The sequence below is a fragment of the Rattus norvegicus genome, chromosome 15 (assembly GCF_036323735.1).
Source record: "Rattus norvegicus strain BN/NHsdMcwi chromosome 15, GRCr8, whole genome shotgun sequence".
NCBI lineage: Eukaryota > Metazoa > Chordata > Mammalia > Rodentia > Muridae > Rattus > Rattus norvegicus.
The window spans coordinates 41,315,383-41,338,157 of NC_086033.1; the positions used below are offsets into that span (position 1 = coordinate 41,315,383).

At 43.6% G+C, this 22,775-nt stretch overlaps 1 protein-coding gene across 6 annotated transcripts in view; it reads left to right on the forward strand.

Moving 5' to 3' along the window:
* Window positions 1–22,775, forward strand: part of Wdfy2 (WD repeat and FYVE domain containing 2) — a 125,710-nt gene that overhangs the window by 55,543 nt on the left and 47,392 nt on the right. For 5 of the 6 annotated variants that reach the window (NM_001107269.1, NM_001415102.1, XM_063274283.1 and 2 more), the window contains one exon: window positions 8,704–8,777. The exons of the other annotated variant lie outside the window; for it this stretch is intronic. In NM_001107269.1, coding sequence (NP_001100739.1) covers window positions 8,718–8,777 — 60 coding nt within the window. In that variant the 5' untranslated portion in view covers window positions 8,704–8,717. Of the gene's footprint in view, window positions 1–8,703; window positions 8,778–22,775 lie in introns of those variants that run through there. 6 annotated transcript variants of the gene reach the window in all.

Below are 22,775 nucleotides of genomic sequence, written 5' to 3' on the forward strand. Positions count from 1 at the left end.
CAGTTCCACCACTGTTGGGCATCACCCAGGAGGCATTTCATTCTACCACAGAGACACTTACACAACCATTTTCTTTCCTGTTCTATACATAATAGCCAGAAATTGAGAACAACCTAGATGCCCCTCAACTGAAGAATGAATAAAGAAAATGTGGGTACTAACTAGGCTGTGGTGGAGCATGCCTTTTATCCTAGTACTTGGAAGGCTGAAGCACGTGGATCTCTTTGAGTTTGAGGCCAGCCTGATCTTTAGAGCAAGTTCCAGGACAGCCAAGGCCACACAGAGAAACCCTGTTTTGTAAAACTAAAAAGAAGAAAAAAGAAAATTGATATATTTACACAATGTATATTTATTCAGCTCCTTAAAGAAAATCATGAAATTTGTAGGTAAATAGAAGAAGCTAGAAAAAAATCATCCTGAGTGATTTATCCCATACCTAAAATAACATACGTAGTATGTATTCATTCACACACACACACACACACACACACACATGCACGCACGCTAGCTCTTGTGATTTTAACAAAAAAACCCTAAAAACATTTTCTATGATTTTGACATGGTTTTCTTCCTCTTCTTTCATACCTATAATCTAACCGTAGTGTCCCTGATTTCCTGGTGTGTGTGTGTGTGTGTGTGTGTGTGTGTGTGTGTGTGTGTGTGTGTGTGTGTGTGTGTGTATATATATATATATATATATATATATATATATATATATATATAAATAAACAAACATTTTCTTTGTCTTTTTCTTCTACATTGTCTGTAGCATGCCCAGTTGTCTCTCCCATGTCTTGAGATTTACTTTTGGTCTCATGTCCTATAGTTTTCATTGTCAGTTTGGGTTTCCTTAAGGACTGATTGTCTTTGTTCGTTGATTCTACCTTCACTCTTGAACTGCCTTCCCCATGGCTGTAGCTGTTTGTGTTTCTATGATCTTCAGTAAGGCATCCGTATCCTCTAGGGTCCTTGAGCATATTCATAGTGGATCCTTCGAGGTCCGTGTCTTGTGCTTCAGCCACTTTTCTCAGAGCCTCTTACCGTGTGGTTGTTGCCTTCTGGATGAGGCATGTCTGGTCTTTTCATGTATGTGTTTGCACTGAGATCTAGGCACTGGGTTACAAGGTTTGAAGTTGTGGTGTTCTTGGTGTAGATATCTGGGGCTTTCGTTGGCTGGGTGTTTGGGTCTGAGTCAAGAGTCAGAGTCTCTATGAGATGGAGGTGAGCTGGACATGGGCTTCTGTGGTTGTGCTGCACCATAACCAAGAGCAGTGTGGAGAGACCAGAACGGAGGGTGGGAAGGGCCTCCCTGGGTCCCAACCTAGTGTGGCCACTGGGGTCCCTGATACCCTAAGACTTTTAAGCTCTGGCAGGGATGATGTTTGGGAGCAGGGGGAAAAAGGAAAAATTCTGTTTTCCCTTTACTTCTCCTTCAACTTTAAGTAAAATAACCAGTCTTTGCTCTGGTTTTGCTCATCACACGTGACATTAGCTGCCACGAAGAGGCAAGGAGAGGCTGTAACTGAACAGGGATTTGTAGCTCCCAGGGCTGTGCAGAGCAAAGAAGCAGAGGCACCTGGGCAGTATGGCAGTTACTGAATAAGCACTGTTCAAAGGTGGCATCTAACCATAGAATGATTTCCTGAAGAGCGACAGCTTTGTATCTGTGGCACATTGGCTTTGAGATGTAAGACTGTGTAGGTATTTGTGCAGTCTTCTGAAGGGAATTAGGACAGGCCTTCATTGATCCTTAGACAGTTTTCAGCATCCCCTGAACAGTAATTGGAATTGTGCTATTGGGTTCTATGCAAAGCGGCTGGGCCAGAACCTTTGTTTTAGTAAAATCTCTAGGTGACTTCAGTGTGCGTGAAAGTTAGAATGTGGTCTTGTCATGTGCTGTTGAACAATGTATACATGTTGAAATGAACCCAGTGAGGCCTCATGCAAATACAGTATTGATTTAAAAATATGTAAATATAAGCCACTATGTTAGTCAAGTATTTACGACATGTCTACTTTATATAGGCCACTGATGTAAGTGCCAGGGTTGTGTAGACAGAGAAGAGTTGGGGGCAGGGCAATTTCTGAAATGTTTACTCTTGGGTGCTTTGAGTATGGCACACAGGTAAAATATAAGGGGGGCTTATAGTCATCAATAACTAGACTTTATTATCACAATGGAACCCTCTACATTACATGCTAACTTTAAAATACATTGAAGAGGTTTGGCTTTTATTTTCTAGAATCTTACATAGTAATTAACTGCTCAGGAAGCATTTCGGCTTTGTTCAACTTGAGAATCGGATCACATAAGGAGATAAGCTACTCTTGATCCTGGAGAACCTGAAGTGGGTTTAAGCTTCTAATGGATTCTTCTGCAAGCTTTCATATTGAGTGTTTTTTAAAAAAAATAAATGAGATTACTCAGTGCTGTCCCTAATTAATGGTTATGTGGCGATGGTTACACAATAAGTGAACAGGAAAGAATCAAGTGAATGGCTGCAAACTGTGTGCTGCAGTCGCTTATGACCGTGACCTTTGTTTATATGGTATGTGAGAAGTAGTGTTTCAAATGCAGAAGGCTGCTTCTTGATGTTGTTAGAATAGTTACAATATAGTACTTGTTTGGCAAGAGAGTAGAGATTCTGTATCTTTAGTAAGGGGTTAAAGCTTAACACAGGGAAGGGGCACTCTGAGCTTGGTGCTGAGTAACCAGCAAGGCAGTGTGTGAGATGCTGGGTGACCTAGAGAAGTGACACGCAGGGGAACAATGAACAGCAGATGCATTGCTGTAAATCCCAGGCATTGTCCGTGCTAGTGTTCCCAGTGTCTGCTCTAAGCTATCCAGTCAAACGAAGGAAGCCAAGAGGATTCAGCCTTGTGAAAATAAGATTGTCTCCCTTCAACCCCACCAGCCCAGCCCACCCTGTTCAATCTTGCTTTCCCAGGAATTTGGCAATTTGACTAGGAAACTGTGGTCTTGGTTCTGTCAGAAACCTAGGACTGGCAACATTAAGCCCAAGAGCATCTATGCATTTGTGCATTTGTGCATGCAGATGCAGTAGGGACTGAAGACAGAAAAGGAAGGACAGCAGGCAGAGGACCCTCTGGCTCCCAAGGAGAAAGGAAGCCCATGTGATGATGCTGGGAGGCTTCCTCATTTTGCTAAACCGGTCAGAAGCCTGGCAGAGCTCTGGCTCCTGGCCTCCTAGTTGCACCCACATGAGCCCTTGCTGTAGCTCCACGTATGTAGCCAGCCTTGGAGCTGTAGAATACTTCCCTTCTTGCCTGCACACTGCCCTGAACCTCTGTGACCTTTAGATAGACGGGCTGACTCAGGGCCTCTTGTGTCACTGTGGTAACTGTGCACTGAACATGGTCTAATAGGAGAGAGGCCATGTAGATGTGGAGAGTAGAAAAGAATCACTTATCCTTCTTTCTTTAGTTTCTTAGGACACTTTGTCCAACAGATGTTAACATTTCTTCTGACTACATGCAGTGTCCAGAGGACGTCGGGGTAAAATATGGCAGTTGGTTTCTACACTCATGATGCTCACACTGTGTGAAGAAGGCAGGTCCTAGGTAAGCACTCCCCCCAATTCATTGAGGATTATAGCAGGAGAAATAGTGCATAAGGACCTGGTCATTAGTATTTCCCGAAGAAAGTTTACTTAAACTGTTTTCAACAGAATTTTTGCATGTCTGTGCTGGGAATCGGATCCAGGGCTGTGTACCCCTAGAGCCTCTGTAGAAAATGTAGGGTGATTGTTGCCTTGTTTTGAAGGCAATGGTACTTATATACATACTTATACATGCATGTATACTGTATACATACTTGGGCTAAAGAGAAATTGGAACACATATCCTTTATCTGCCCCCCTGGTGTGTCTGTGCTATTGGTGCTGACTGCTGGGATGGCATCAGCTTACAGCCTGCTCAGCTGGGACCCTTCTACTCATGTTTGTTACTTGTAGAGGAGCCTTCCCCCGGGCCCAAGAGTGCAATTTCATTGCAGCTCTACGTGTGTTCTAGGCTTCTAATGGAGGTACTATTTCAACCATCACATTCCCATTATCCTACAGACAAAATAGCACACGGCAGTCCCAGGGTCCGTGGTTGAGATATTTTAGATGTACTCTACTAATTAGCTTTTTCACTCATGGGCTTAAAACAAAAGACAGGCAGGAGGAACCAGATGTGTCAGCCATGATGGCAGGTGGTGGAGACGTGAAAGGATTGGGTTCACGGTTGGCCTCTGTGCCAACCTTTCCTTTGGGAACAGGGGACAGGTAAACTACCTTGGCTGCCAGAGATACAGCGACTAGAAGTCAGGAGGGCGAAGGCCTTGTGCAGGGCAGCTGGAGGTCTGGAGGCCATGTGGGGTCTCTTTTTCAGGTCAGGGGTATAAGTTAGCTCCTGGGTTTTTATGAATTTATCCCCAGGACAAGACAGAACCCCCCCCCACCCCCACATAGCAACAAATCCAAAGATAGGCCCATCACACAAGCCACTGAAATAACTTGTGTTGCCATCAGTCCAGTGCCTGCCCTGTCTCTTGAGTGTGAGTTTGTGTTAGACACTGAGATTTTACACAGGTACAGCCACCTGGCCACCCTCTGCTCAGCTGACAAAGCATAGGAACCTGAATGCTTACTGAAATACTGATTCTGAACCGCCTGCTTCCCAGATCTGATCAAGGCCTACTTGAGAAAGAGGCTGTATGGTGGGCGGCATGAGCCTTCACCTAAGTTCTGAGTCCTACACTTGTAACCCCTCCTCGTACATGCCCCCATTCTCTGTGCCCTCAGCTTACATGCATATCAGTGGGAAATTCTCTGCAGCTATGTTCTGTTCTAAGAAAATAAGAGACAGTTTATTGTGGTCAATTTGTGTGGCCATGGCCCCAGAAGCATAGATTAAGGTTACCCCAAATTAAATGTTCTCTTGTGGGAGCAGTTTCATGAAGTCTTATAGTTTTATGGAACAAAGTCACAAATCGAGCCAAATTTGAAATATGCTGGTGGGTACCTCAGAGATGCAGGTACAGCGAGATGAAAGGCTTTTCTGTAGGCCCAGTGTGCTGTCTCATGACATTCTTAGCTCATGGGTTGAAGGAAACTGGTGGTCCACAAGGGTTTTATCTTACTCATGGGATGTTAGTTCTGACACAGATATGGGCAAGGAAAGGCTGTTCCAGGGGCTAGAGGTAGCCCAAGATAAGGCGTCACTATAATATTACACCCCAACCACTGCCAGTTTTAGATTTGTAAAAAGATAAATGTTGCTTAATTTTTTAATACTGACCGATTATGCTGTGGCACAGTTCAGATTCTATTTAGGTGAAGAACATCATCCTTAAGGCATGAGCCGTCATGGATAGTGTGGTTACTACAGATAGTCATTGTTTATGTAACTTACCTAAGGAGAGTCAGCCCAGAGTCAGCCCAGATCTTAGGGTCTTCCTAGCAAGATGGATAGAGTTAAAGTTTAAATTAGAAACTTTTGCCTGCTTTAGCCAAACTACACTGAGTAATAAGAATATATATATATATATATATATATATATATATATATATATATATGTGTGTGTGTGTGTGTGTGTGTGTGTGTGTGTGTATTTATATATATAATGAAAAACGACTCAAGCAAACATAAAGAATAATGTGGGCTTAGTACAAGCAAACAGGCATAACACTTAGACACGATGAAGTAAAAGTACATAATACCTTCATTTGGAACCTTATTAAAACCAATATTTGTATGATTTTATCATTTGAAATATACTAAGTAGAATGCTAGATATCATAATTTTTAAAATCTAATCACAAAATTTTTAAGAAACATGAGCAGATAAAAGTATAGCTTCTCAGGGTACTCAGTTGTCAGTGTCATTGAAGATGTACATCCAGAATTTTCCAGGGCCAACAGGAACGGGCTCCCAGATAATGTGAGGAAGTCCCTGCCTCCCAGGAGTGAGTTAGAAGTTCCTGGATGCTGTTGTGAGCTTTAAATCAGAAAGAGTCTTTGAGGTACTGGACTTTTTCTTTTAGTTGATAAAATCATATGGCTTTTTTGTCTTTTGCAAAAGGTTCTAATTTTGAACTTTAGTTTTCATAGATAAAAGTGGGGAGGGTTCTGGAAGGGCCTGGGGTTGGGAAACAATATAGTGAAAAATGTAAGAAAAGTCTTAAACATTTTTTTATATAGTAAGAATATTTTGAAGAAATCATTCAAATTTTGTTGCCCACTATATAACAAGATAACGTTTTATATAAGTAGAATCTGTTTTGGAAGGAAATCCATATTAAAGTTTATGTATATAATATTCACTTTTATAGATTGATAAAATCTTATAAATAATAAATGTCTTATGTAAACAACTAGTATTTTAAGATTTTAAAAACATTTAATATACCCAAAGTCATTATGTAATAGATTTTAAGATGTTTAGAATAACCACATTTATAAAGTAATATGTATTTATCAGACCTTACTATATGGCCATAATATTTAAACCTGAATGTGTTCATGCACTCAGTTTGGACATACCAAAAGCCTAACAATAATTTAAGCACACAACAGACATGAATTGTACAAAATGGGAACTGAAGTGGCCACAGTTAAGAAATCTCTGTGATACAAATAACATGATAACATCAGAAAAACATCCGAGAACAATGATCATAAACACCTGTAACCCAACTGCATGAAATTAGGTTCACGAAGTTCAGCAAAAGAAGGGTAGAAAGTTTATTGACCTGTCCTTTAAGATGAGAAGAGGCTTATTAACACAGAGGATCTGCAGGTGACTAGACTTAAGGTTCCCTGTCTCTCTGTAAACGCCGGCGGAGGGGGGAGTTATTTCATTGTGCCCCAGCCTGCATTCTAGGAGTTAATCGGAGGGAGCCATGCCTGGCCACCTTTCCTCAACAAGCCAATCTAAAATGTCACAAGTGGCAAGGAAAAAAAAAAAGGAAATGTATGTCCCCCACATTGAGAAATGGGGGACAAAGATGTCCAGCAAATCCCCAGACTCCATCTTTAGGGTCCTGAAGTCAGCTCAGAGTTTAACGAGAGGGCCAAGGATGTGCACAGTTTTGGTGCAGTTGCTCCCGCTGTTGTCTGATCATTATTTGTTTCTTACTTGTATCCTATAAGGTAGTTTGACACATTGTTAGAACTGCATGCACTCTCTTTTCTCTCTGTATGGAGGGTTACAATAAAGAAACTGTCAAAATGACTGTTCACCTGGGGACTTCAGACCTTTGTCAAAGAATTAATGCAGAGAGTAGTAGAGGATGACAGTTGGACATTTTAATTGGACATTTCAGGTGGTCTATGGATGTGTATTCATAAGTACATCCACCTGCAGACTCCTTTCTCTCTCTCTCTCTCTCTCTCTCTCTCTCTCTCTCTCTCTCTGATAAGATGAAATAAAATGATGAAATATGGCGGTTCTGTTTTTTATAAGGGGTGGGGAAAATGTACTATTTTGTTAAAGGAGCAGAGCAGTAATGATACATTGTTGTAGCCATAGACCAGTGCACCTCTCAACCTCAACCTCCACCCCGGAAGCTTCTTGTTGCAGTTGATGGCAGTTAATTCAGAGACCCACAAGTGGACAATGTGCAGAGAGTGAGACATTTTAGAAAGAGTGTGCCACATAGTGAAATAACTCCTACCATAGTTTTCTGGGGCCACCACGATAAAGTCCTGCAAGGTGAGTCAGTTCAACAGCAGGGCCTTCTGTATTGCCTCAGGGGTCTACAGGCTGAGACCTCAAGGTTTCTGCAGAACTTTGGCTCATCTGAAGGCTTGAGGGAGTCTGGGCTTTGCTATTCTCTGACCTCTGGTGGCTTCCTGGCCTCACACTTACCTCAGTCAACATCCTCATGTTCTTGGTGTGTGGGTGTGTGTGGCTTGTCTGGCTCTGTCTGGATTCTGCTCTTTCTAAGATATTCATGATACTGAATAAGGTCTTCCCCCTAACTCCACTTACAAATAAAACTACTGTATACTTATGACCACAGACCTGTATGCTTTATTTGAATTTAAACTTAGGTCTCTTTTAGTTTCATACAAAAAAAAATGCTGCTTAATTATTTTCAACTAGGACCCTCCGGTATACCTCATAAACACTCAAAGTGAAATCCCCCAGCACTCAGTTACCCCATATAAGTTCAGAACCAATACGCTGCACTGGTGGGTATATTTTTAGCCGAGGCTGGCCTCGAACTCATGATCCTCCTGCCTCTGCCTCCTTCAGCAAATCCTACCGGCGTGCACCACCACAACCGGTGGGTATATTTGAGTGTTTAGCATCAGAGAGTAAAATCTAGTTTCTCTCCAACGCAAAAAAGCAATGCTTGCTCCCATTTAAATTGTGGTTTGAGTGGGATCAAGAGAGGAGGATCAAAGGTTTGCGCAGCACAAAGCGGAGTCAGTCTTGTACACAAGCAAATGTACATCCTGAATGGCCAGCACAGGCCAAGAGTGTCTTATTTTTTATTCATTAAAAGGGCAACTTAAAAACTAGGGGCTTGGTCGTAAAAGTGCTGTTTTTTCTTTGTTGGCGAGTATGGTTTAAATGAACTGGTTGAGGAGACAGTGGGGTGAATTTAGCCACACACTTACTCATTAGAGGCTCCTGAATCAATGAGGATCATTGTTTGTTAATTTCATCAACATGTTCATTTCTTTCAGCTCCATGTTCATGCATGTCTTTTAACCCGGAAACGAGAAGACTGTCCATAGGTCTAGACAATGGTACAATCTCAGTAAGTACAAATAAGTAAGATTTCCAGTTGAAATACTTGCCTTCCTGCCCACTGTTATGTACTGTGATAACAAGTTGTCTGATAGTTTTTCAAGTAACAGTCATTTTCTGGCTAAGTAGAGTGCATGGAGCACAGGAGCTTACAGTGAGGGAGAGGTTCTGTTCGGAGAGAAGCTGTCTTTACTTATGTGCTGTGGGCTCAGTGTACCCTGCCACGTTAGTGGTTGCTGGTCATGGATGTTAGTAGGCAGACACTGTAGCTGTGTGCGTTTGCGTCAGTGAGGGAGCTGATATCCCGCACTCACTCGCTGTGCTGTGATCATGAATTTTGATCAGATGCATCATCTGAGTGTTAGCCACAGACACACAGGGGATGCTTTCCCTTCATCTGCATATCTGATCTTGTGTTTGGAGACTCTATGTTCTCTTGGCTCTCTCTTGTCATCTGAACTCTCTCTAACATGAATAGAATGCTGTAAACGTGAATGAGTTTGTTAAGAAAGTACAGATCAAGATTTTAGATCTAGACCCAGATAAATATTAGACTCATTGTAGGTCTTGAGAGAACTGAAGGGCATAGGGGTTAGAAATTTAGGTTTTACCTGTCTTCTTTATCTTCTTACTTACTGACTTTTAACTAGTGTATTAACTAGTGACTATTAACAGGTGTGATCTGGTAGTTTCTCCATTCAGTGAATTATCCTAGCTGGGTGTGGTGGCCCACACAGTTAATTTCAGAACTTGGGAGGCAGAGGCAGGCAGATCTGTAGTTTGAGGCCAGCCTGGTTTACAGAGCATGTTCTAGGATAGCCAGTGCTATGTAGAGAAACCATGTCTTGAAAAACAAACAGCAAAAACAACAAAACAAAACATCCAGTGTGGCCTTTAGTCCTGGGCAAGAGAACCTTTGCTGTGGCACTGAACTGGGAGATCAACTGAAATGCTGTACGCTTGTAACTGCAGATTCTGGGCAGGGGCGGAGCTCCAGGCGAGGCCTGGAAGATGCTGGGACCAAGCCCACCATGGGCACCATGCTAGAGAAGGGGTAAGGAGCGGGGAGAGGAGAACACAGAAGAGATGGAGAGGAAGGCGAGCAGAGATGTTGACAGAGTTGGGCATGGGAAGAGAACCCTTTATGCCACCACACTATGGCATGGTACACCAAAGAATCGAAGAACCTGTCCTTCCTGGTAGTTGAAGGAGAATTGTCAATATCAGACTATAAGGTCATATTTTATTTAATAGCTTAACCTAAAATTTATACATAATAGAATATAAGCCTCTACCTGTACTCTTTCCTCAGCTCTTAGGAACATTAGAGATGTGTTTAATACTTTGTCATCTTGAAGTAGTTGTTAAATGGCCTTAAAGGAGATATGACTAATATTTCTAAGCATAAATAAGCTTATCAACAGTATTTGTGGGCCTTATAATGCTTATCACCTGGTAGGATTTTGAAGTTTCATTTGGTAGTTCTGTGTACTGCTGCTGGGAAAGCAGAGATCATATACTGATCCTTATTCACTTTAAGGAGGGCCATATTTTAATGGAGGAATGTGTATAGCATAATTTCTTATTAATTTTAAAATGTTATTTTATCTTATATGTATGAGTGTTTTGCTTATATGTATTTATGTGTGTCACTTATGTGCCTGATGTCTGCAGATACTGGAAGAGAGAGCATCAGCTTCCTTAAAGGAGGTTGTGAACTGCCATGTGCATGCTGGGAACTGATCCTGGGCTATCAACTGGCACATCAAGAACAGTTGACTGCTGAGCCATCTCTCCAGTGCCAGTTAATTTTAAAAGAGAAAAGAAACAATTGGACTGCTTAGTGAAGTGGAAGGGCTCATTGCAAAGGAAAAGAAAAGATGGGCTGAGACCTGGGTGTTGCCTACTGGGTCAGGATTGCTTATGCGAGGTTCACTGCCCCCGAAAGCCTTGGACCTCATTTACTTATGAGTGGTTCTTTGCATCTTTGAAGTTGATATAGATGGTTAGTTGACATGGACAAATTTGACTTTAGAGACAAGTTATGGATAGATGTAGCTGTTTATTTTATAGGAGTGGGGAAACCACTGACTCTTTGGTCCTCTTAGGAAACAGATCTGCCAGGTAACAGGAGCATGAGGGGCAGGGACTTTTGTGCTTCTCTGGTTATTCACTACAGGGTCAAGGTGCCACTCTACCTGCCGCGAAAGCAGTGGTCTCAGGCCGTGTGGGTGGAAATCCCTGTAGGTGTCAGGTGACCTTCTCACAGGGCTTGCCTAAGATCATCAGAAACCACAGATATTTAATTATAATCCGTAGCTGTAGCAAAATTACACTTACAAAGTATCAGTGGAAATAGTTTTGTGGTTGGGAGGAACTATATTAAAGGGTCGTGGCATTAGGAAGGTTGAGAACCATTGCTCTAAAGGCCTGAAGATGCTGACTTGTCCAAGTGCCTCCTTTGTCTCATGGACGTAATTAATTGCTTGCCTTCCTGATTAACATCTGAAGCCTTATAAAATTGTCCTAGAGGAGGGAAAGGTAATTGAGAGACCAGCCTGTGTAAGGGTCTGACTTCTCATAACCATAATAGATTCCTTGTTAAAAAAAAATACTTAGGGGGTTGGGGATTTAGCTCAGTGGTAGAGCGCTTGCCTAGGAAGCGCAAGGCCCTGGGTTCGGTCCCCAGGTCCGAAAAAAAGAAAAAGGAAAAAAAAATACTTAGAATCTTGTCATTTCAATAGTTTACCCTCTTAGACACAAAAAAAAAATCCTGTTTCTGAGACTATGTGTCCTCTGTTCCTTGTATATCACAATGTATTTTCGAGAAGAACTAGTGATTAAATTCTAAAACATGGAAGGATAAAGCCAGGAATTAAGTCCGTATTTTACTGAACCAATCCCAGAATCCGTGCACACCAGGTCAGAGGTGAAGAACAAACACCTTTGACCTTTGGATCAAGAGTGAACAGGAGCCGAGCAGCAGGAGAAGGGAGGGTGCTCAGGAGACTTGAGCAGCACAGGCAGGCGGGGCAGCTCTGAAACAGAAGGGAAAGACAGCCATCACTTGGTTGTGGGAGGGAGGAGAGGACAGCATCCTATTCTTGTCATGAAGTAGCTAGTGCGAGGCTGCAGGTGGTGAGGACTGTTTTCATCTGCCCTTTCACTCTTTTCGAATATCCTGGAACCCATTTCACCACCTTGGGCAACAAAGCTCTAATTACCTTTTAAGATGTTGCTGAGATGTTATATTTTACATTATTTCCTATGTTAGTTCATGCAGATTGTTTGTAGACATCAGTCATTATAATTCATCACTATAATGTTCCTTTAGTAGGTTTGCTGTGTTGCCAACTTAATTTTTGTTTCACTAAAAGGTTTTTAAAATTATCTATCAGTCCTGTCAAAGAACTGAGTAGTAAGACCTTGACAGTCTTTTTTTAAAAATGCTTTTTATTCTTTGACAGTATCTACGATGTATTTTGATCTTATTCCTCCTCTAACCCCTAACTGGTCCCAGACCCTTCCCCACATCCCCCATCTGTCCAGTTTCACACACGAACACTTTTGCCCACATTCAAGTCTAGCTTGTGTGGGCGGGCTGCTCTGGGCTTGGGGCCTGCCCTGGAATGTGGTCAAGATACCAGGCTGTCTTACCATGACAAGCTCCCCTTTCCTAGCAGCTATCAATGCCAGTAGGCCCTCAGCTAGGGAGTGGGGCATCGTGCCACCCTCCCTCCGTATATATCCATGCATTCGCTCTGTCGGTTCATTTTCTCTAGAGAATCTTGACCAATACACCCCTTTAAATATGGTGTAAAGTATTGGGGTGGGGAGAGGGAATCTTCTTCCACATTAGGGATCTAGCTCCTTGACATAGGCTGACTGACCATTCAGCCTCAGTTCAAGGCTCACTAATCCATTGTTTTCCATGCTTGACTTCTTCCCAAGCAGTTTTTGTACTTGATTACCTCTTTTGCTTGATTTCTGTTATCTGCTTGCCTTTCTACCTTTAGCTACTTAAAAACAGCTCTGACCAGGTCTCTATACCATAACCTCAGTCCATCACCTCCTACTCCTCTGTGACCTCGCTGCTTGTCAACATCAGAATTATCCCTACTGCTCTGCTGCTTGTGTATGTGCATATGTATATTGGATGCTAGCTTTTGAGTTTAAATATGTTTAAACCTTGTAAGGGACCAGAGGGGCTCTGGAGATCGTCCAAGGAAAGGGAAATAGAGGACAGTGTTTTAAAAAGATAAAGGGGAGACTGGAATAGGAGGATTACGTGGGGGAGGGGAGGGAAGGGCAGGATAAAGGAGAGAATGTGGGGAAGGACAACTAAATGTCTTTGGGTAGACGCTTCCAGTAGTAGTCAGGATTCTCTAGATGAACAGAACTGGTAGAGTGAATGAGTGTGTGTGTGTGTGTGTGTGTGTGTGTGTGTGTGTGTACGAGAGCATACATTTATTAGAGCTTTTAAGTTCTGATTGTTTCAATAGTGGCTGCCACCCAGTGGGAGGTCCAAGGATCCAGTCCATGAGGCTGGCTCCCAGTATATGCTGGAGTCCAGAAGGCTTTCATGGCAATGAGAGAGTGGACTTGCCAGCAAGAGCAGGCAGGCAGAGGGCCAGCACTCCTCCCTCCACGTCAGTGCCTTCCTACAGTTGTGGTCCTTTTACACAGTTCCTCTTGCTGTGCTGGCCCCCAAGCATAAAATTATTTCCATTGCTACTTCCTAAGTGTAATTTTGCTACTGTTATGAGCCATAATGTAAGTATGTGTTTCCTGATGGTCTTTTTGGGGGTCTCAGCCCACTCCTATTCTATGTTCTTTGGGCTGACACCAGATTTAAGGTGGATCTTCCCACCTCAAAAGATTCAAATTTAGGGTGTATCTTCCTACTTCAAATGATTCAATCAACAACAATCCCTCACAGGTATACCCAACCACTTGGCTTTTAGTTAATTCCAAATGTAGTCAAGGTGTTAACTTTTAACAATTGATGGGGAGAGATGTCAATATAGAAATAGTTTCTGTTCAAAGAATTTTCACCAGTCCTGCTTAGTAGTAATTTTAGGATAGTCAAGACATGAGAAATGTTTATCTTTGTAAAATTATACTTTTTCACTAAACTGTTACAAAGTCAACATTTTTATTAATATTCTGTCAAGATGAATTCGTGTCTTTAAAGAGTTTTGAACAAGTACTGTTTTTGAAAGTACATGTTTTAAAAAAACATATTTATTATGTATTTTATTTGTGGGGATGTATGTATCACTATATGGGGTCCTGGGGATAAAACTCAGGTTATCAGACTTGGCGGCAAGTGCCACCTCCCTGTGGCCCTCAACCAAGTTCTCAGAACAATGTAAATTTTTTCTTTGGCGCTGGATGTGTCGTTATGCACTTGTAACCATAGCCCTTGGCTACACAGTGAACTAGAGACCAGCCTGGGCTCTATATGGTCTGTCTTAACAGAAGGAAGCAAACCTAACCTTCTCTGAAAGTTGATCATACACCTGTGTTAGAGGAAGTTTGGCTAAGACTAGAGGAGAGAATTAATCTATATTATTGTTATTATTGTGTAAAATCAATGTAGTTGATCATATATGGACTTGCTTGAGTCATGATTTTTCTGCTTGCATGTATATGTATGTACATGTGTGTACCTGCACATGTATATGCCTGTGTGTGGGGATAAGAGGTTAGGGTTGCTTGTCTTCCTCAATCACTTACAATTGAGACAGGGTCTCTCACTGGACCTAGAGCTCACCTAGCCCAGACTGACTGGCTGGCAAGCCCCAGGAACCCTCTTGCCTCTGCCCCTCTAGGGCTGGGATTATAGTTGTGTGCCACAGTACCCGACTCCCCGACCCTGTTTGTGGGCATTGGTATCAGGCCTGCACACCAAGCACTTCACTCACTGACCCATTCCCTGGCCCTGTCTTACTACCTTTGCTTTTACTAGTTGACATGAGTTAAGGGAATAAACAAATAGGAACTAGATTGTATCAGTTATGCCCTGATAAGGCACTAAGCTTTGCCACCCTGCTGCACCCCTGCTTCACATGAACCCCAGGATGCAGGTTGTGTTCCTTACGTGTCTCAGATGGAGACGGTAACGCCTGGAGAGCTTACGTATCTCATCCACTAAGAAGCAGCTCGTGAACAAGGGGAGTCCATCCATGGCCTTGGGAGCCATGTTGTCAGATTGGGAGTCTGTCTTCTTCCCAGGCTGTGAAAAGCAGACAGTGCTTGCTTCCAGTTTGTGTAGAAGCAGAGTTCCTTGGACTACTGTGGTGCTGTGCCAATGTGAGGTGACTAAAGGAGAGAACGCATCTGAACCCATCCCACAGGGCATGAAATCAGTGATCTCGGCTGACCACGTAAGCAGGTTCTGTGTTCATGTGGTTAGCTTAGGCCTAGAGACGCCTGCACACCCACATTCCTCTTCTTGCAGTCCTCAGACCTGTGTTAAGCAATCAAGTAGAAAACCTGAGGTTGGGGGTGAGCTCACGTAATACATGCAAAGGTGAAGGGAGGGAGGGCGATGAGAATGGCAAAGGGGGCATAAGAAGTCGAAAAAGAATGTCCTGACAGCTTGGGGGAACTTAAAGCATCATTTCGTATACATTTGGAAATCTCAGACTTTTGCCTTGCTTCCTGCACTGTTCTGTAGGGATCCATATTTTGCAAGTTAAATGCAGCTTCTTGAAAATGTCACTGTTTTCTTCTGTTTTGCTAGTATTCTTCAGGTGGCTTAGCTTGATGCGGTATCACGTGATGGAGCTCACAGTGGCGTGTGTTTTCACAGAAAACCACAGGGACAGAATTTGTGTCCCTGGTAACAGGAGATTCCCAGGTAGACTCTCTTGAATCTTCAGAAGCTTCCAGAGAAAAGAATGTAGTTACTGTAGGAGAGGTTATTTCTTTTTCAAGTAAAAAGGAGAAATTGTGCCTTTGAAGGTAACAGCATTTGCATCCTTTAGAGAGGGATCTGGGCATCTTTAGGGATGTTGCCATCCCCTAAGGCCAGTGTCTACAGGTGTGCATGGGAGTGCAGTGTGTAGTGACCGGCAGGGGCAGCAGTCCGTTGTCTGCACCTGTTTCTGCAATTTCAGTTACCCACAGACAGCTCCGCTCTGAAAACAGTGAGCGCAAACTCCAGAAGTACATGACTCCCAAGTTTAAGTCATTATTCTATCTTATTTTTCATTATTAATCTTTTTGTGCTTACTTTATAAATTAAACTGTATCATAGTTATGTGTAGGGAACATAATAGAACTATAGGGTTCAAAACAACGTCATTATAGGAATCCATTGCTGGGCTTGGAAGTTGGGCATCCCTTACAGATGGGAAAGGAGACTGAGTGACTATCCCTGTGGGAGCAAAATGAGTCATTGGTAGCAGTAATGCTTCAGGTGGATACCTAGCCAGCTACTTTTCTGGAGTTGCTACAACAAATGGCTTAAAACAACAGACTTCATTTTCTCAGTTCCAGTAATTTGACAGAGAAATCAAGATGTTGGCAGGGCTGTGCTCATTCTGAAGTTGGCAAGGGAGACTCCTTGCTTGCTTTTGCCTTTAGACTCCTTACTTGGCAATCCTCGGTGCTCTGTGGCTGGTAGACCCACTGCTCCTCCTACCTGTATCCTGATGTTATGTCCCCCTGTGAATTCATCTAACAGGACACCAGTCATTGAGGTTAGTCACTGCCAACCCAGTGTGGCCTCATCTTAACCTGTCACATCTTCACCTACCCCACTTGTAGGAAGGTTGTACTTCGAGGTTCCAGATAGTTGTGAATTTGAAAGGTTTCCCTCAATTCAGTTGGCCTACTAAAATCTTATCTCCAGTTTTCTCTAACAGTGCTCTCACAGTTGTTTGACATGAGACATGATGCCTTCAGGAAGAATATCCAAAGATGTTAAAGAGGTTAAGCCGTAATTCCTCCTGAGAGAAAGATGAGAATTGGAAAGAACGTTTTCCGCAACTAGCGCCACTGTCCTCTAGATAGGTCACGTGTCATGATAGTGGTGACTGAGCTGACTTCCCTGACCCTGCATAGACAGATTTCTGAGTATTGCTCCAGGCCGATTCTCATTACTATAAGGATAGTTCAACTACTAGGAGCTGTGTAGAGTGTTTACAAGGGAATTGGAAGCATTTGGGCAAAATTTGTATGTTTAGCCATTGTTTTTAAGAGAGGAGGGAAGACTTTTAAACATCTATCTGAACGAAGTTTCGAGTAGCTTTTTCTTATTAGTGCTTGCCATGAATTGTTCTGAGCCTACACGGACTACACCCTACACCACCACACCTATGAGATGAGGTCATGCTGGGCAGTGATGACTGGGTGCCCCCAAGGAAAGCATTTCACTGTTTTCCAGTCAAGCATACAGTCAGTTCCCGACCGCTGAATACAGTTCTTTGAACCCTTCCCCTTCCCACTTAGCCTCAGCACTGCTCGCTGGCTCCCCTCGCCAGTCATCACAGCACAGTCCAGGGTTTTTACTCTAGAACTGAGGTTGCTTTCTGGGCTTTCTAGTCTGACTCTGTCCAGGAATAAAACCCTAACAGTGAATGGTTTCAAAGAAAGTTCCCAAAAGTTATGGTTACAGAAATGTGGCGCTGGGATCTTTGGGGCCTTCCTTCAGAATGGTTATTTTTGCAGTTCCCGACAGTACTGATGACGTCTACATTACAGCTCCTTACGAAACTACCAGTCCTCCTCAGGGCTGGTGAGATGACTCAGCTGGTAAAGAGTCCTTTTCACCAATATAACCACCTGAGTTTGATCCCTAGAACCCTTAAGATAGAAGAGAACTGACATCCACGAGTTGTCTCTGACCTTCAGACATGGCACATACATGCATCCATGCACGCATGTGCAGCTCTCTCTCTCTCTCTCTCTCTCTCTCTCTCTCTCTCTCTCTCTCTCTCTCTCTCACACACACACACACACACACACACACACACGCACGCACGCACACACGTGCACACATGTGCACACATACACAAAGTAAACACTATTTCTGGGTTTTCTAAACAGTTAGAAGCCTTCTAATGCAGGCATTGGTTAGTGGTATGTGCCTATAATCCTGGCACTCAGGAGACAGATAGAAGGAGTTCAAAACCATCCTCCAATGCAGAGAAAGTTCAAGGCCAGCCTGGGCTACATGAGAATCCTCAAACAAAGGTCTTCTAAAACCTAACGCTCTCTAATGTGAGCTTTCTCTAACATTAGGTAAGTAACCGTGTCCCCTACATTTGTGCTGAGTTACAGTGGACTTAGCACACACGTTGTAGCTGGAGCTCCACTCAAGGGAAAAGAGATCTAAGACACTGACGTGCCGGTGGCTTGCTGTTCATGAATGTAGTTAATTCCCCAAAGGGGATTTTATTAGAGAAAACTGTGGTGGCTGCTGTGCCTTTGGCATTTGTGTAGGTGGTGGACTTTTCTGGAACCTCTGAAGGCCAAGCCTGTCTCCCTGTTGTCATTTTCCGTGTGGCCCATTCATGTCTTCTTCGGTTCCTGTGTGTTCTCGTAAGGCTTGGTCGAGCAGTAGTGAGTGAATTCAGTGCCCACAGCATTCTTTGGCCTGAGGTTATTTTGTACTACCTGCACTGTAATTATGGCTTTTAATTTGTTTGTGCTTTGGGGACAAGATCTCACTGAGTTTGGCCTCAAATTCTTGATCCTCCCACCCCGGACTCCTGAATGCTGGGCCACCATTTCACCCTGCAGCTTTAGGTTTTAGAAGACCTTTGTTTGAGAAGGACTCTCCTGTAGCCCAGGCTGGCCTTGAATTTTCTCTGCATTGGAAGATGGCTTTGAACTCCTGTCTCTGTCTCCTGAGTGCCAGGATTATAGGCACGTGCCACTAACCATGCCTGCATTATAAGGCCTCTTGACTTAACATTGAGTAGGCCAATTTCAAAACCGATTCTCTAGCATAGATACTTACAGGAGCACCCAGATTGTCCTGGAAATTGGGCTAAGGAGACTCTGTAGTGTTGAGGGTGGGTTAAGAATCACTCATCTTCTGTATGCAGCAGCTGTTGGTCAGTTGCCACAGCTCACTTGTGTTTGTGACAAGTAAATGACAGATGGCCCAGTACTTCTCCTCATATTAAGACTCTGTACCCTAAAGTGTCTTCCTCCCATGGTTCCTTTCCATTGGTTTAGACATTCTCACGCTTCTTAGAAACAAGAACTGAAACATTGTAACTCTCAGCCTTTCTCTCCTTATAATCTCACTTCTTAAAATCTGACTTCTCAAAAGTGTTCTTTACAGTCACCATAGTATAGGTCCTCAGATGGAACTGAGTTAGGGTTTCTGTTACTTTGATGACACACCATGACAAAAAGCACGTTCAGGAGGAAAGGGCTTAGTAGGTTTATATTTACACATTAAATTTCATCATTGAGGGAAACCAGGATGGGAACTTCAAATAGGTCAGGAACCTAGAGGCAGGAGCTGACGCAGAGGCAATGGAGGAATGCTGCTTACTGGCTTGCCCCTCATAGCTTGCTTACCCTGCTTCTTTTAGAACCTGGACCACCATCCCCCATCAATCACTAATTAAGAAAATGCCCCACAAGCTTGCCTGCAACCCAATTTTATGGAGGCATTTCCTCAGTTGAATGGCTCTAGCTTATGTCAAGTTGATATAAAACTGTCCAGCACAAAACTCAAACCTCTGTAGTCTGCCTTACAGGCCCTTCAGCCCACTCAGGTTACTGGCTGATTTGAAAGGCCACTGTGCACTTACCACACTGTCTGACGTCTGCAGCAGTGTTGAGATTGGCTCTATGGGTCTAGCCTCCTCACGCTTGAGCTCCCTCTGGATGCAGCATCCCTCACTGTTTGTGCAATGCTGCTTTTGTACACCCTAACATGAGCTGCTGCCGCCTTTCCTCTCTTCTCCAGCCCCTCTGTCCTTGCTGGTTCTTTAGCCAGCGCTCCTCTGCTGCTACTGGAGTTAATCCACATTGCTCTGAGGCCATGGCTCGTTTCTCTTCATACAGCCTCAGCCTCATGTCACTTGCTATGCATGTGACAAAATGAGCTTTGTGTTTCAGTCTAGACCTTACTGGGAGGTTCTGACTTTCTATGTTTCTTATTGAAGATGAACCCCAAACTACCAAGTTTAAAATAAAGCTCCTTCCTCCCACATGCCAGTTCCCAGTGCTTTCACTGCAGTGACTAAGGCCACTGTTGCATAGGTCAAGGACTTGTCCCTCCTCTGACTTGCTGTTTGTCCGTCACTTACTGATTCTTACCTGTTTACCAGCTTCCTTTCCCTCCCTGTTGCTTTCTTTTCCCTCTTCTCATTATACCCCTCTCCCACCCACCACCATTCCTTTACTCTTGTCTTCCTTCTGAACCTTTCTCAGTTTCCCCTTCATTGGTCACCTCACAGGCTGACCAAGTTCATTTTCCCTATTAGGACTAAAAGGCTCTTTACGGAGGTAGATTTTTAATCTTGCCTCCGGGTGAAACCTTTAATGGCTTCTGCTGGCACTTAGGAAACAGGGAAAACGTTTTCAGACAGCCATGTGACCTTGCAGATCTGGTCCTTCCCACACCCACAGCCTTGGTTTGTACAGTGCACTTTCTCTCAGTATTACCTAGTTTCATACCTCTGCTCACATGTCTTCACAGGGTGGGGACTGAGCCTGATTGTTTCTCTGTGTCCCTAGCGCCGAGTACCTTTCAATTTTAAATGATCATCAAGTGAATCAACAAGTGAGTGAGTGAGTGAATAAATGAATGTAAGGTCTGTTGAGTTGACTTACAGAGTTAGGAACCTAGACTCAGGAGTCTCACTGCCTGAATTCAGTCACAGCCCTTCCTGATCAACTGTCGTATTGCACAAGGTGCTCTGCTCTCTGCCTCAGTCTAGAGTGGGGATGAGAACTGTGTTCATTTGATGTATTTTGTTCCAGGTTGACACATGGAAAACTCCTAGAACAGCCCGCCCATAGCGCAGATAAATATTAGCTCCTGCCAGTGTCATTGGCGGCAGCAGCGGTCTCTGGAGCCAGTGTCCATGAGTCTTCAGAATCCGTGGCAGGTGGATTGAGTTGAGCGTGTCTGGGTGGGATCTCTGAGTGGAAGCGCGGATGCTCAGCTTGCTTCTGTTCTCACCTTTTGTCTTTGCTGTCAGCACAGTAATTCTCCAGTGATTTACAAACTACAGACCACCAAAAGCTGTATTTTTCTGTAGACATGTTTAAATTACTGCCGTTTCATCTTCATCACCCTTAAAATTAGGGCTGGTCAGATGGCTCAGTCGATACCCTGCCTGCCCAAGGATCAGTTAAAAACCCCAAGCATTCGATAAAAAGCCAAATATAGTAGTATGTCCCTATATGGGAAAAGCAGAGACAAGAGTGTCCTTGGAGATTGATGTCTGTCTGTCACTGTCATATCAGTGAGTGACCCAACATCAATCTCTGTCTCTGTCCTCACATGTGCTTGCATTCCTGCTCATGCACAGAATACATGCATGCACATATATTACACCCACCCCGCCCACTCAAAAAAAGACTTTGACCTTAGAAAACTGTATATAGTGCTAGGGCCTAGAAAATTTCTTATCAGAAGGACTTGCTTTTTCTGATAGACTGCTGAGAATGTTAGCAGGAAAAATATTTCCAACCATTAAGGCTGTATTGCTTTTTCTCACCCTAGGAATCTGGCTTTTATAGGCCCATGTTCAGAGAGCTTTCTGTGCTTCTCTCTCTACAGTGTGTTTCTATGTCTTTCTGTGTCTTTCTCTCTGTCTCTGTGTGTGTGTGAGTGTGTGTATGTGTGTAGTGTGTGTATGTTTGCGGTGTGGTGTGTGTGTATGAGTGTGTGTGTGTATGAGTGTATGTGTGTGTGGTGTGTGTGTTTGTGTTGTTGTGTATGTATGTCGTGTGTTTTTATGTGTGTGTGGTGTGTGTGTTTGTGGTGTGGTGTATGTGTGTCGTGTGTGTGTATGTGTGTGTGGTGTGGTGTATGTGTGTCGTGTGTGTGTGTGTGTGTATGTGTGTGTGTGTGTGTGTGTGTGTGTATGTTTGACTGAGCAAATGGTTGGCAGGGGTGAATGTGATTCTCTGTCTCTACATCCTGTGCTGGGGTTACAGGTGGACTGTCACATCTACTGACTTTTACATGGATTCTGGGGACCAGAACTTGGTTCTCAAGTTTGTACAATAGGTGTGTTACCTGCTGAGCCATCTTACCAGGCTCCTACAGTATTTTTCAGCAACAGGAATCAATTTTCTTACTATGCCATCCAATTAAAGACTATTCTCTGTAGACATAAGATACTTTACTACTTTTCACATGGGCTTCTTCTCTTAGGGAGATTAGAGTCATACCAGTTTTCTACAGTCACTGTCAGAGCCCAGATGGGCTGGTGTGACATTTCCACGTTAATCATGGGTGAAGCCATTCCTCTGTCTAGTAGCATTGGGTCATGCCCCCCAAAGGACCTTCTGACATTTGTTCTTGTGCTGTAAAGAAACTTGCTAGAGCCAAATGTGGGGAGGGGCAGTCGTTCTTCCTGCAGAGTGGCAGCCAGCTAGTTTTGGTACGGAAGGCTTATGTCAGTGAGGAGGGTGTGGTACTAGGTCTGCCCTAGTCTCTGGGATTCAGTGCTGGGCTTGTGCAGTGACCCAGGGTGTTGTCACTAGGGTAGGTTTCTTTCCAAGGCATGTGCTTCTTGTTGTTTATATACCCCCACCCCAACCTCACTCGAACTTGGATCCAGGGTCCACAGCACACATTCTCCAACTTCTGATTACAGATGTGGGAGCAGCTCTTCCCCTAGTTACCAGGGAAAGCGCTAAATTTTCATAAACCTAGGCTCATGTCGTGTATCAAGGAAGAACTCTGAGACTGCTCACCCCATTGACGTGAAGACCAGCACCCTCGCCCATCAGCATCCGTCGTGTGGGCCCAGTTGGCTTCCCAGATTAGAGAGAAGTCAAAAACATTGGCGCAAGC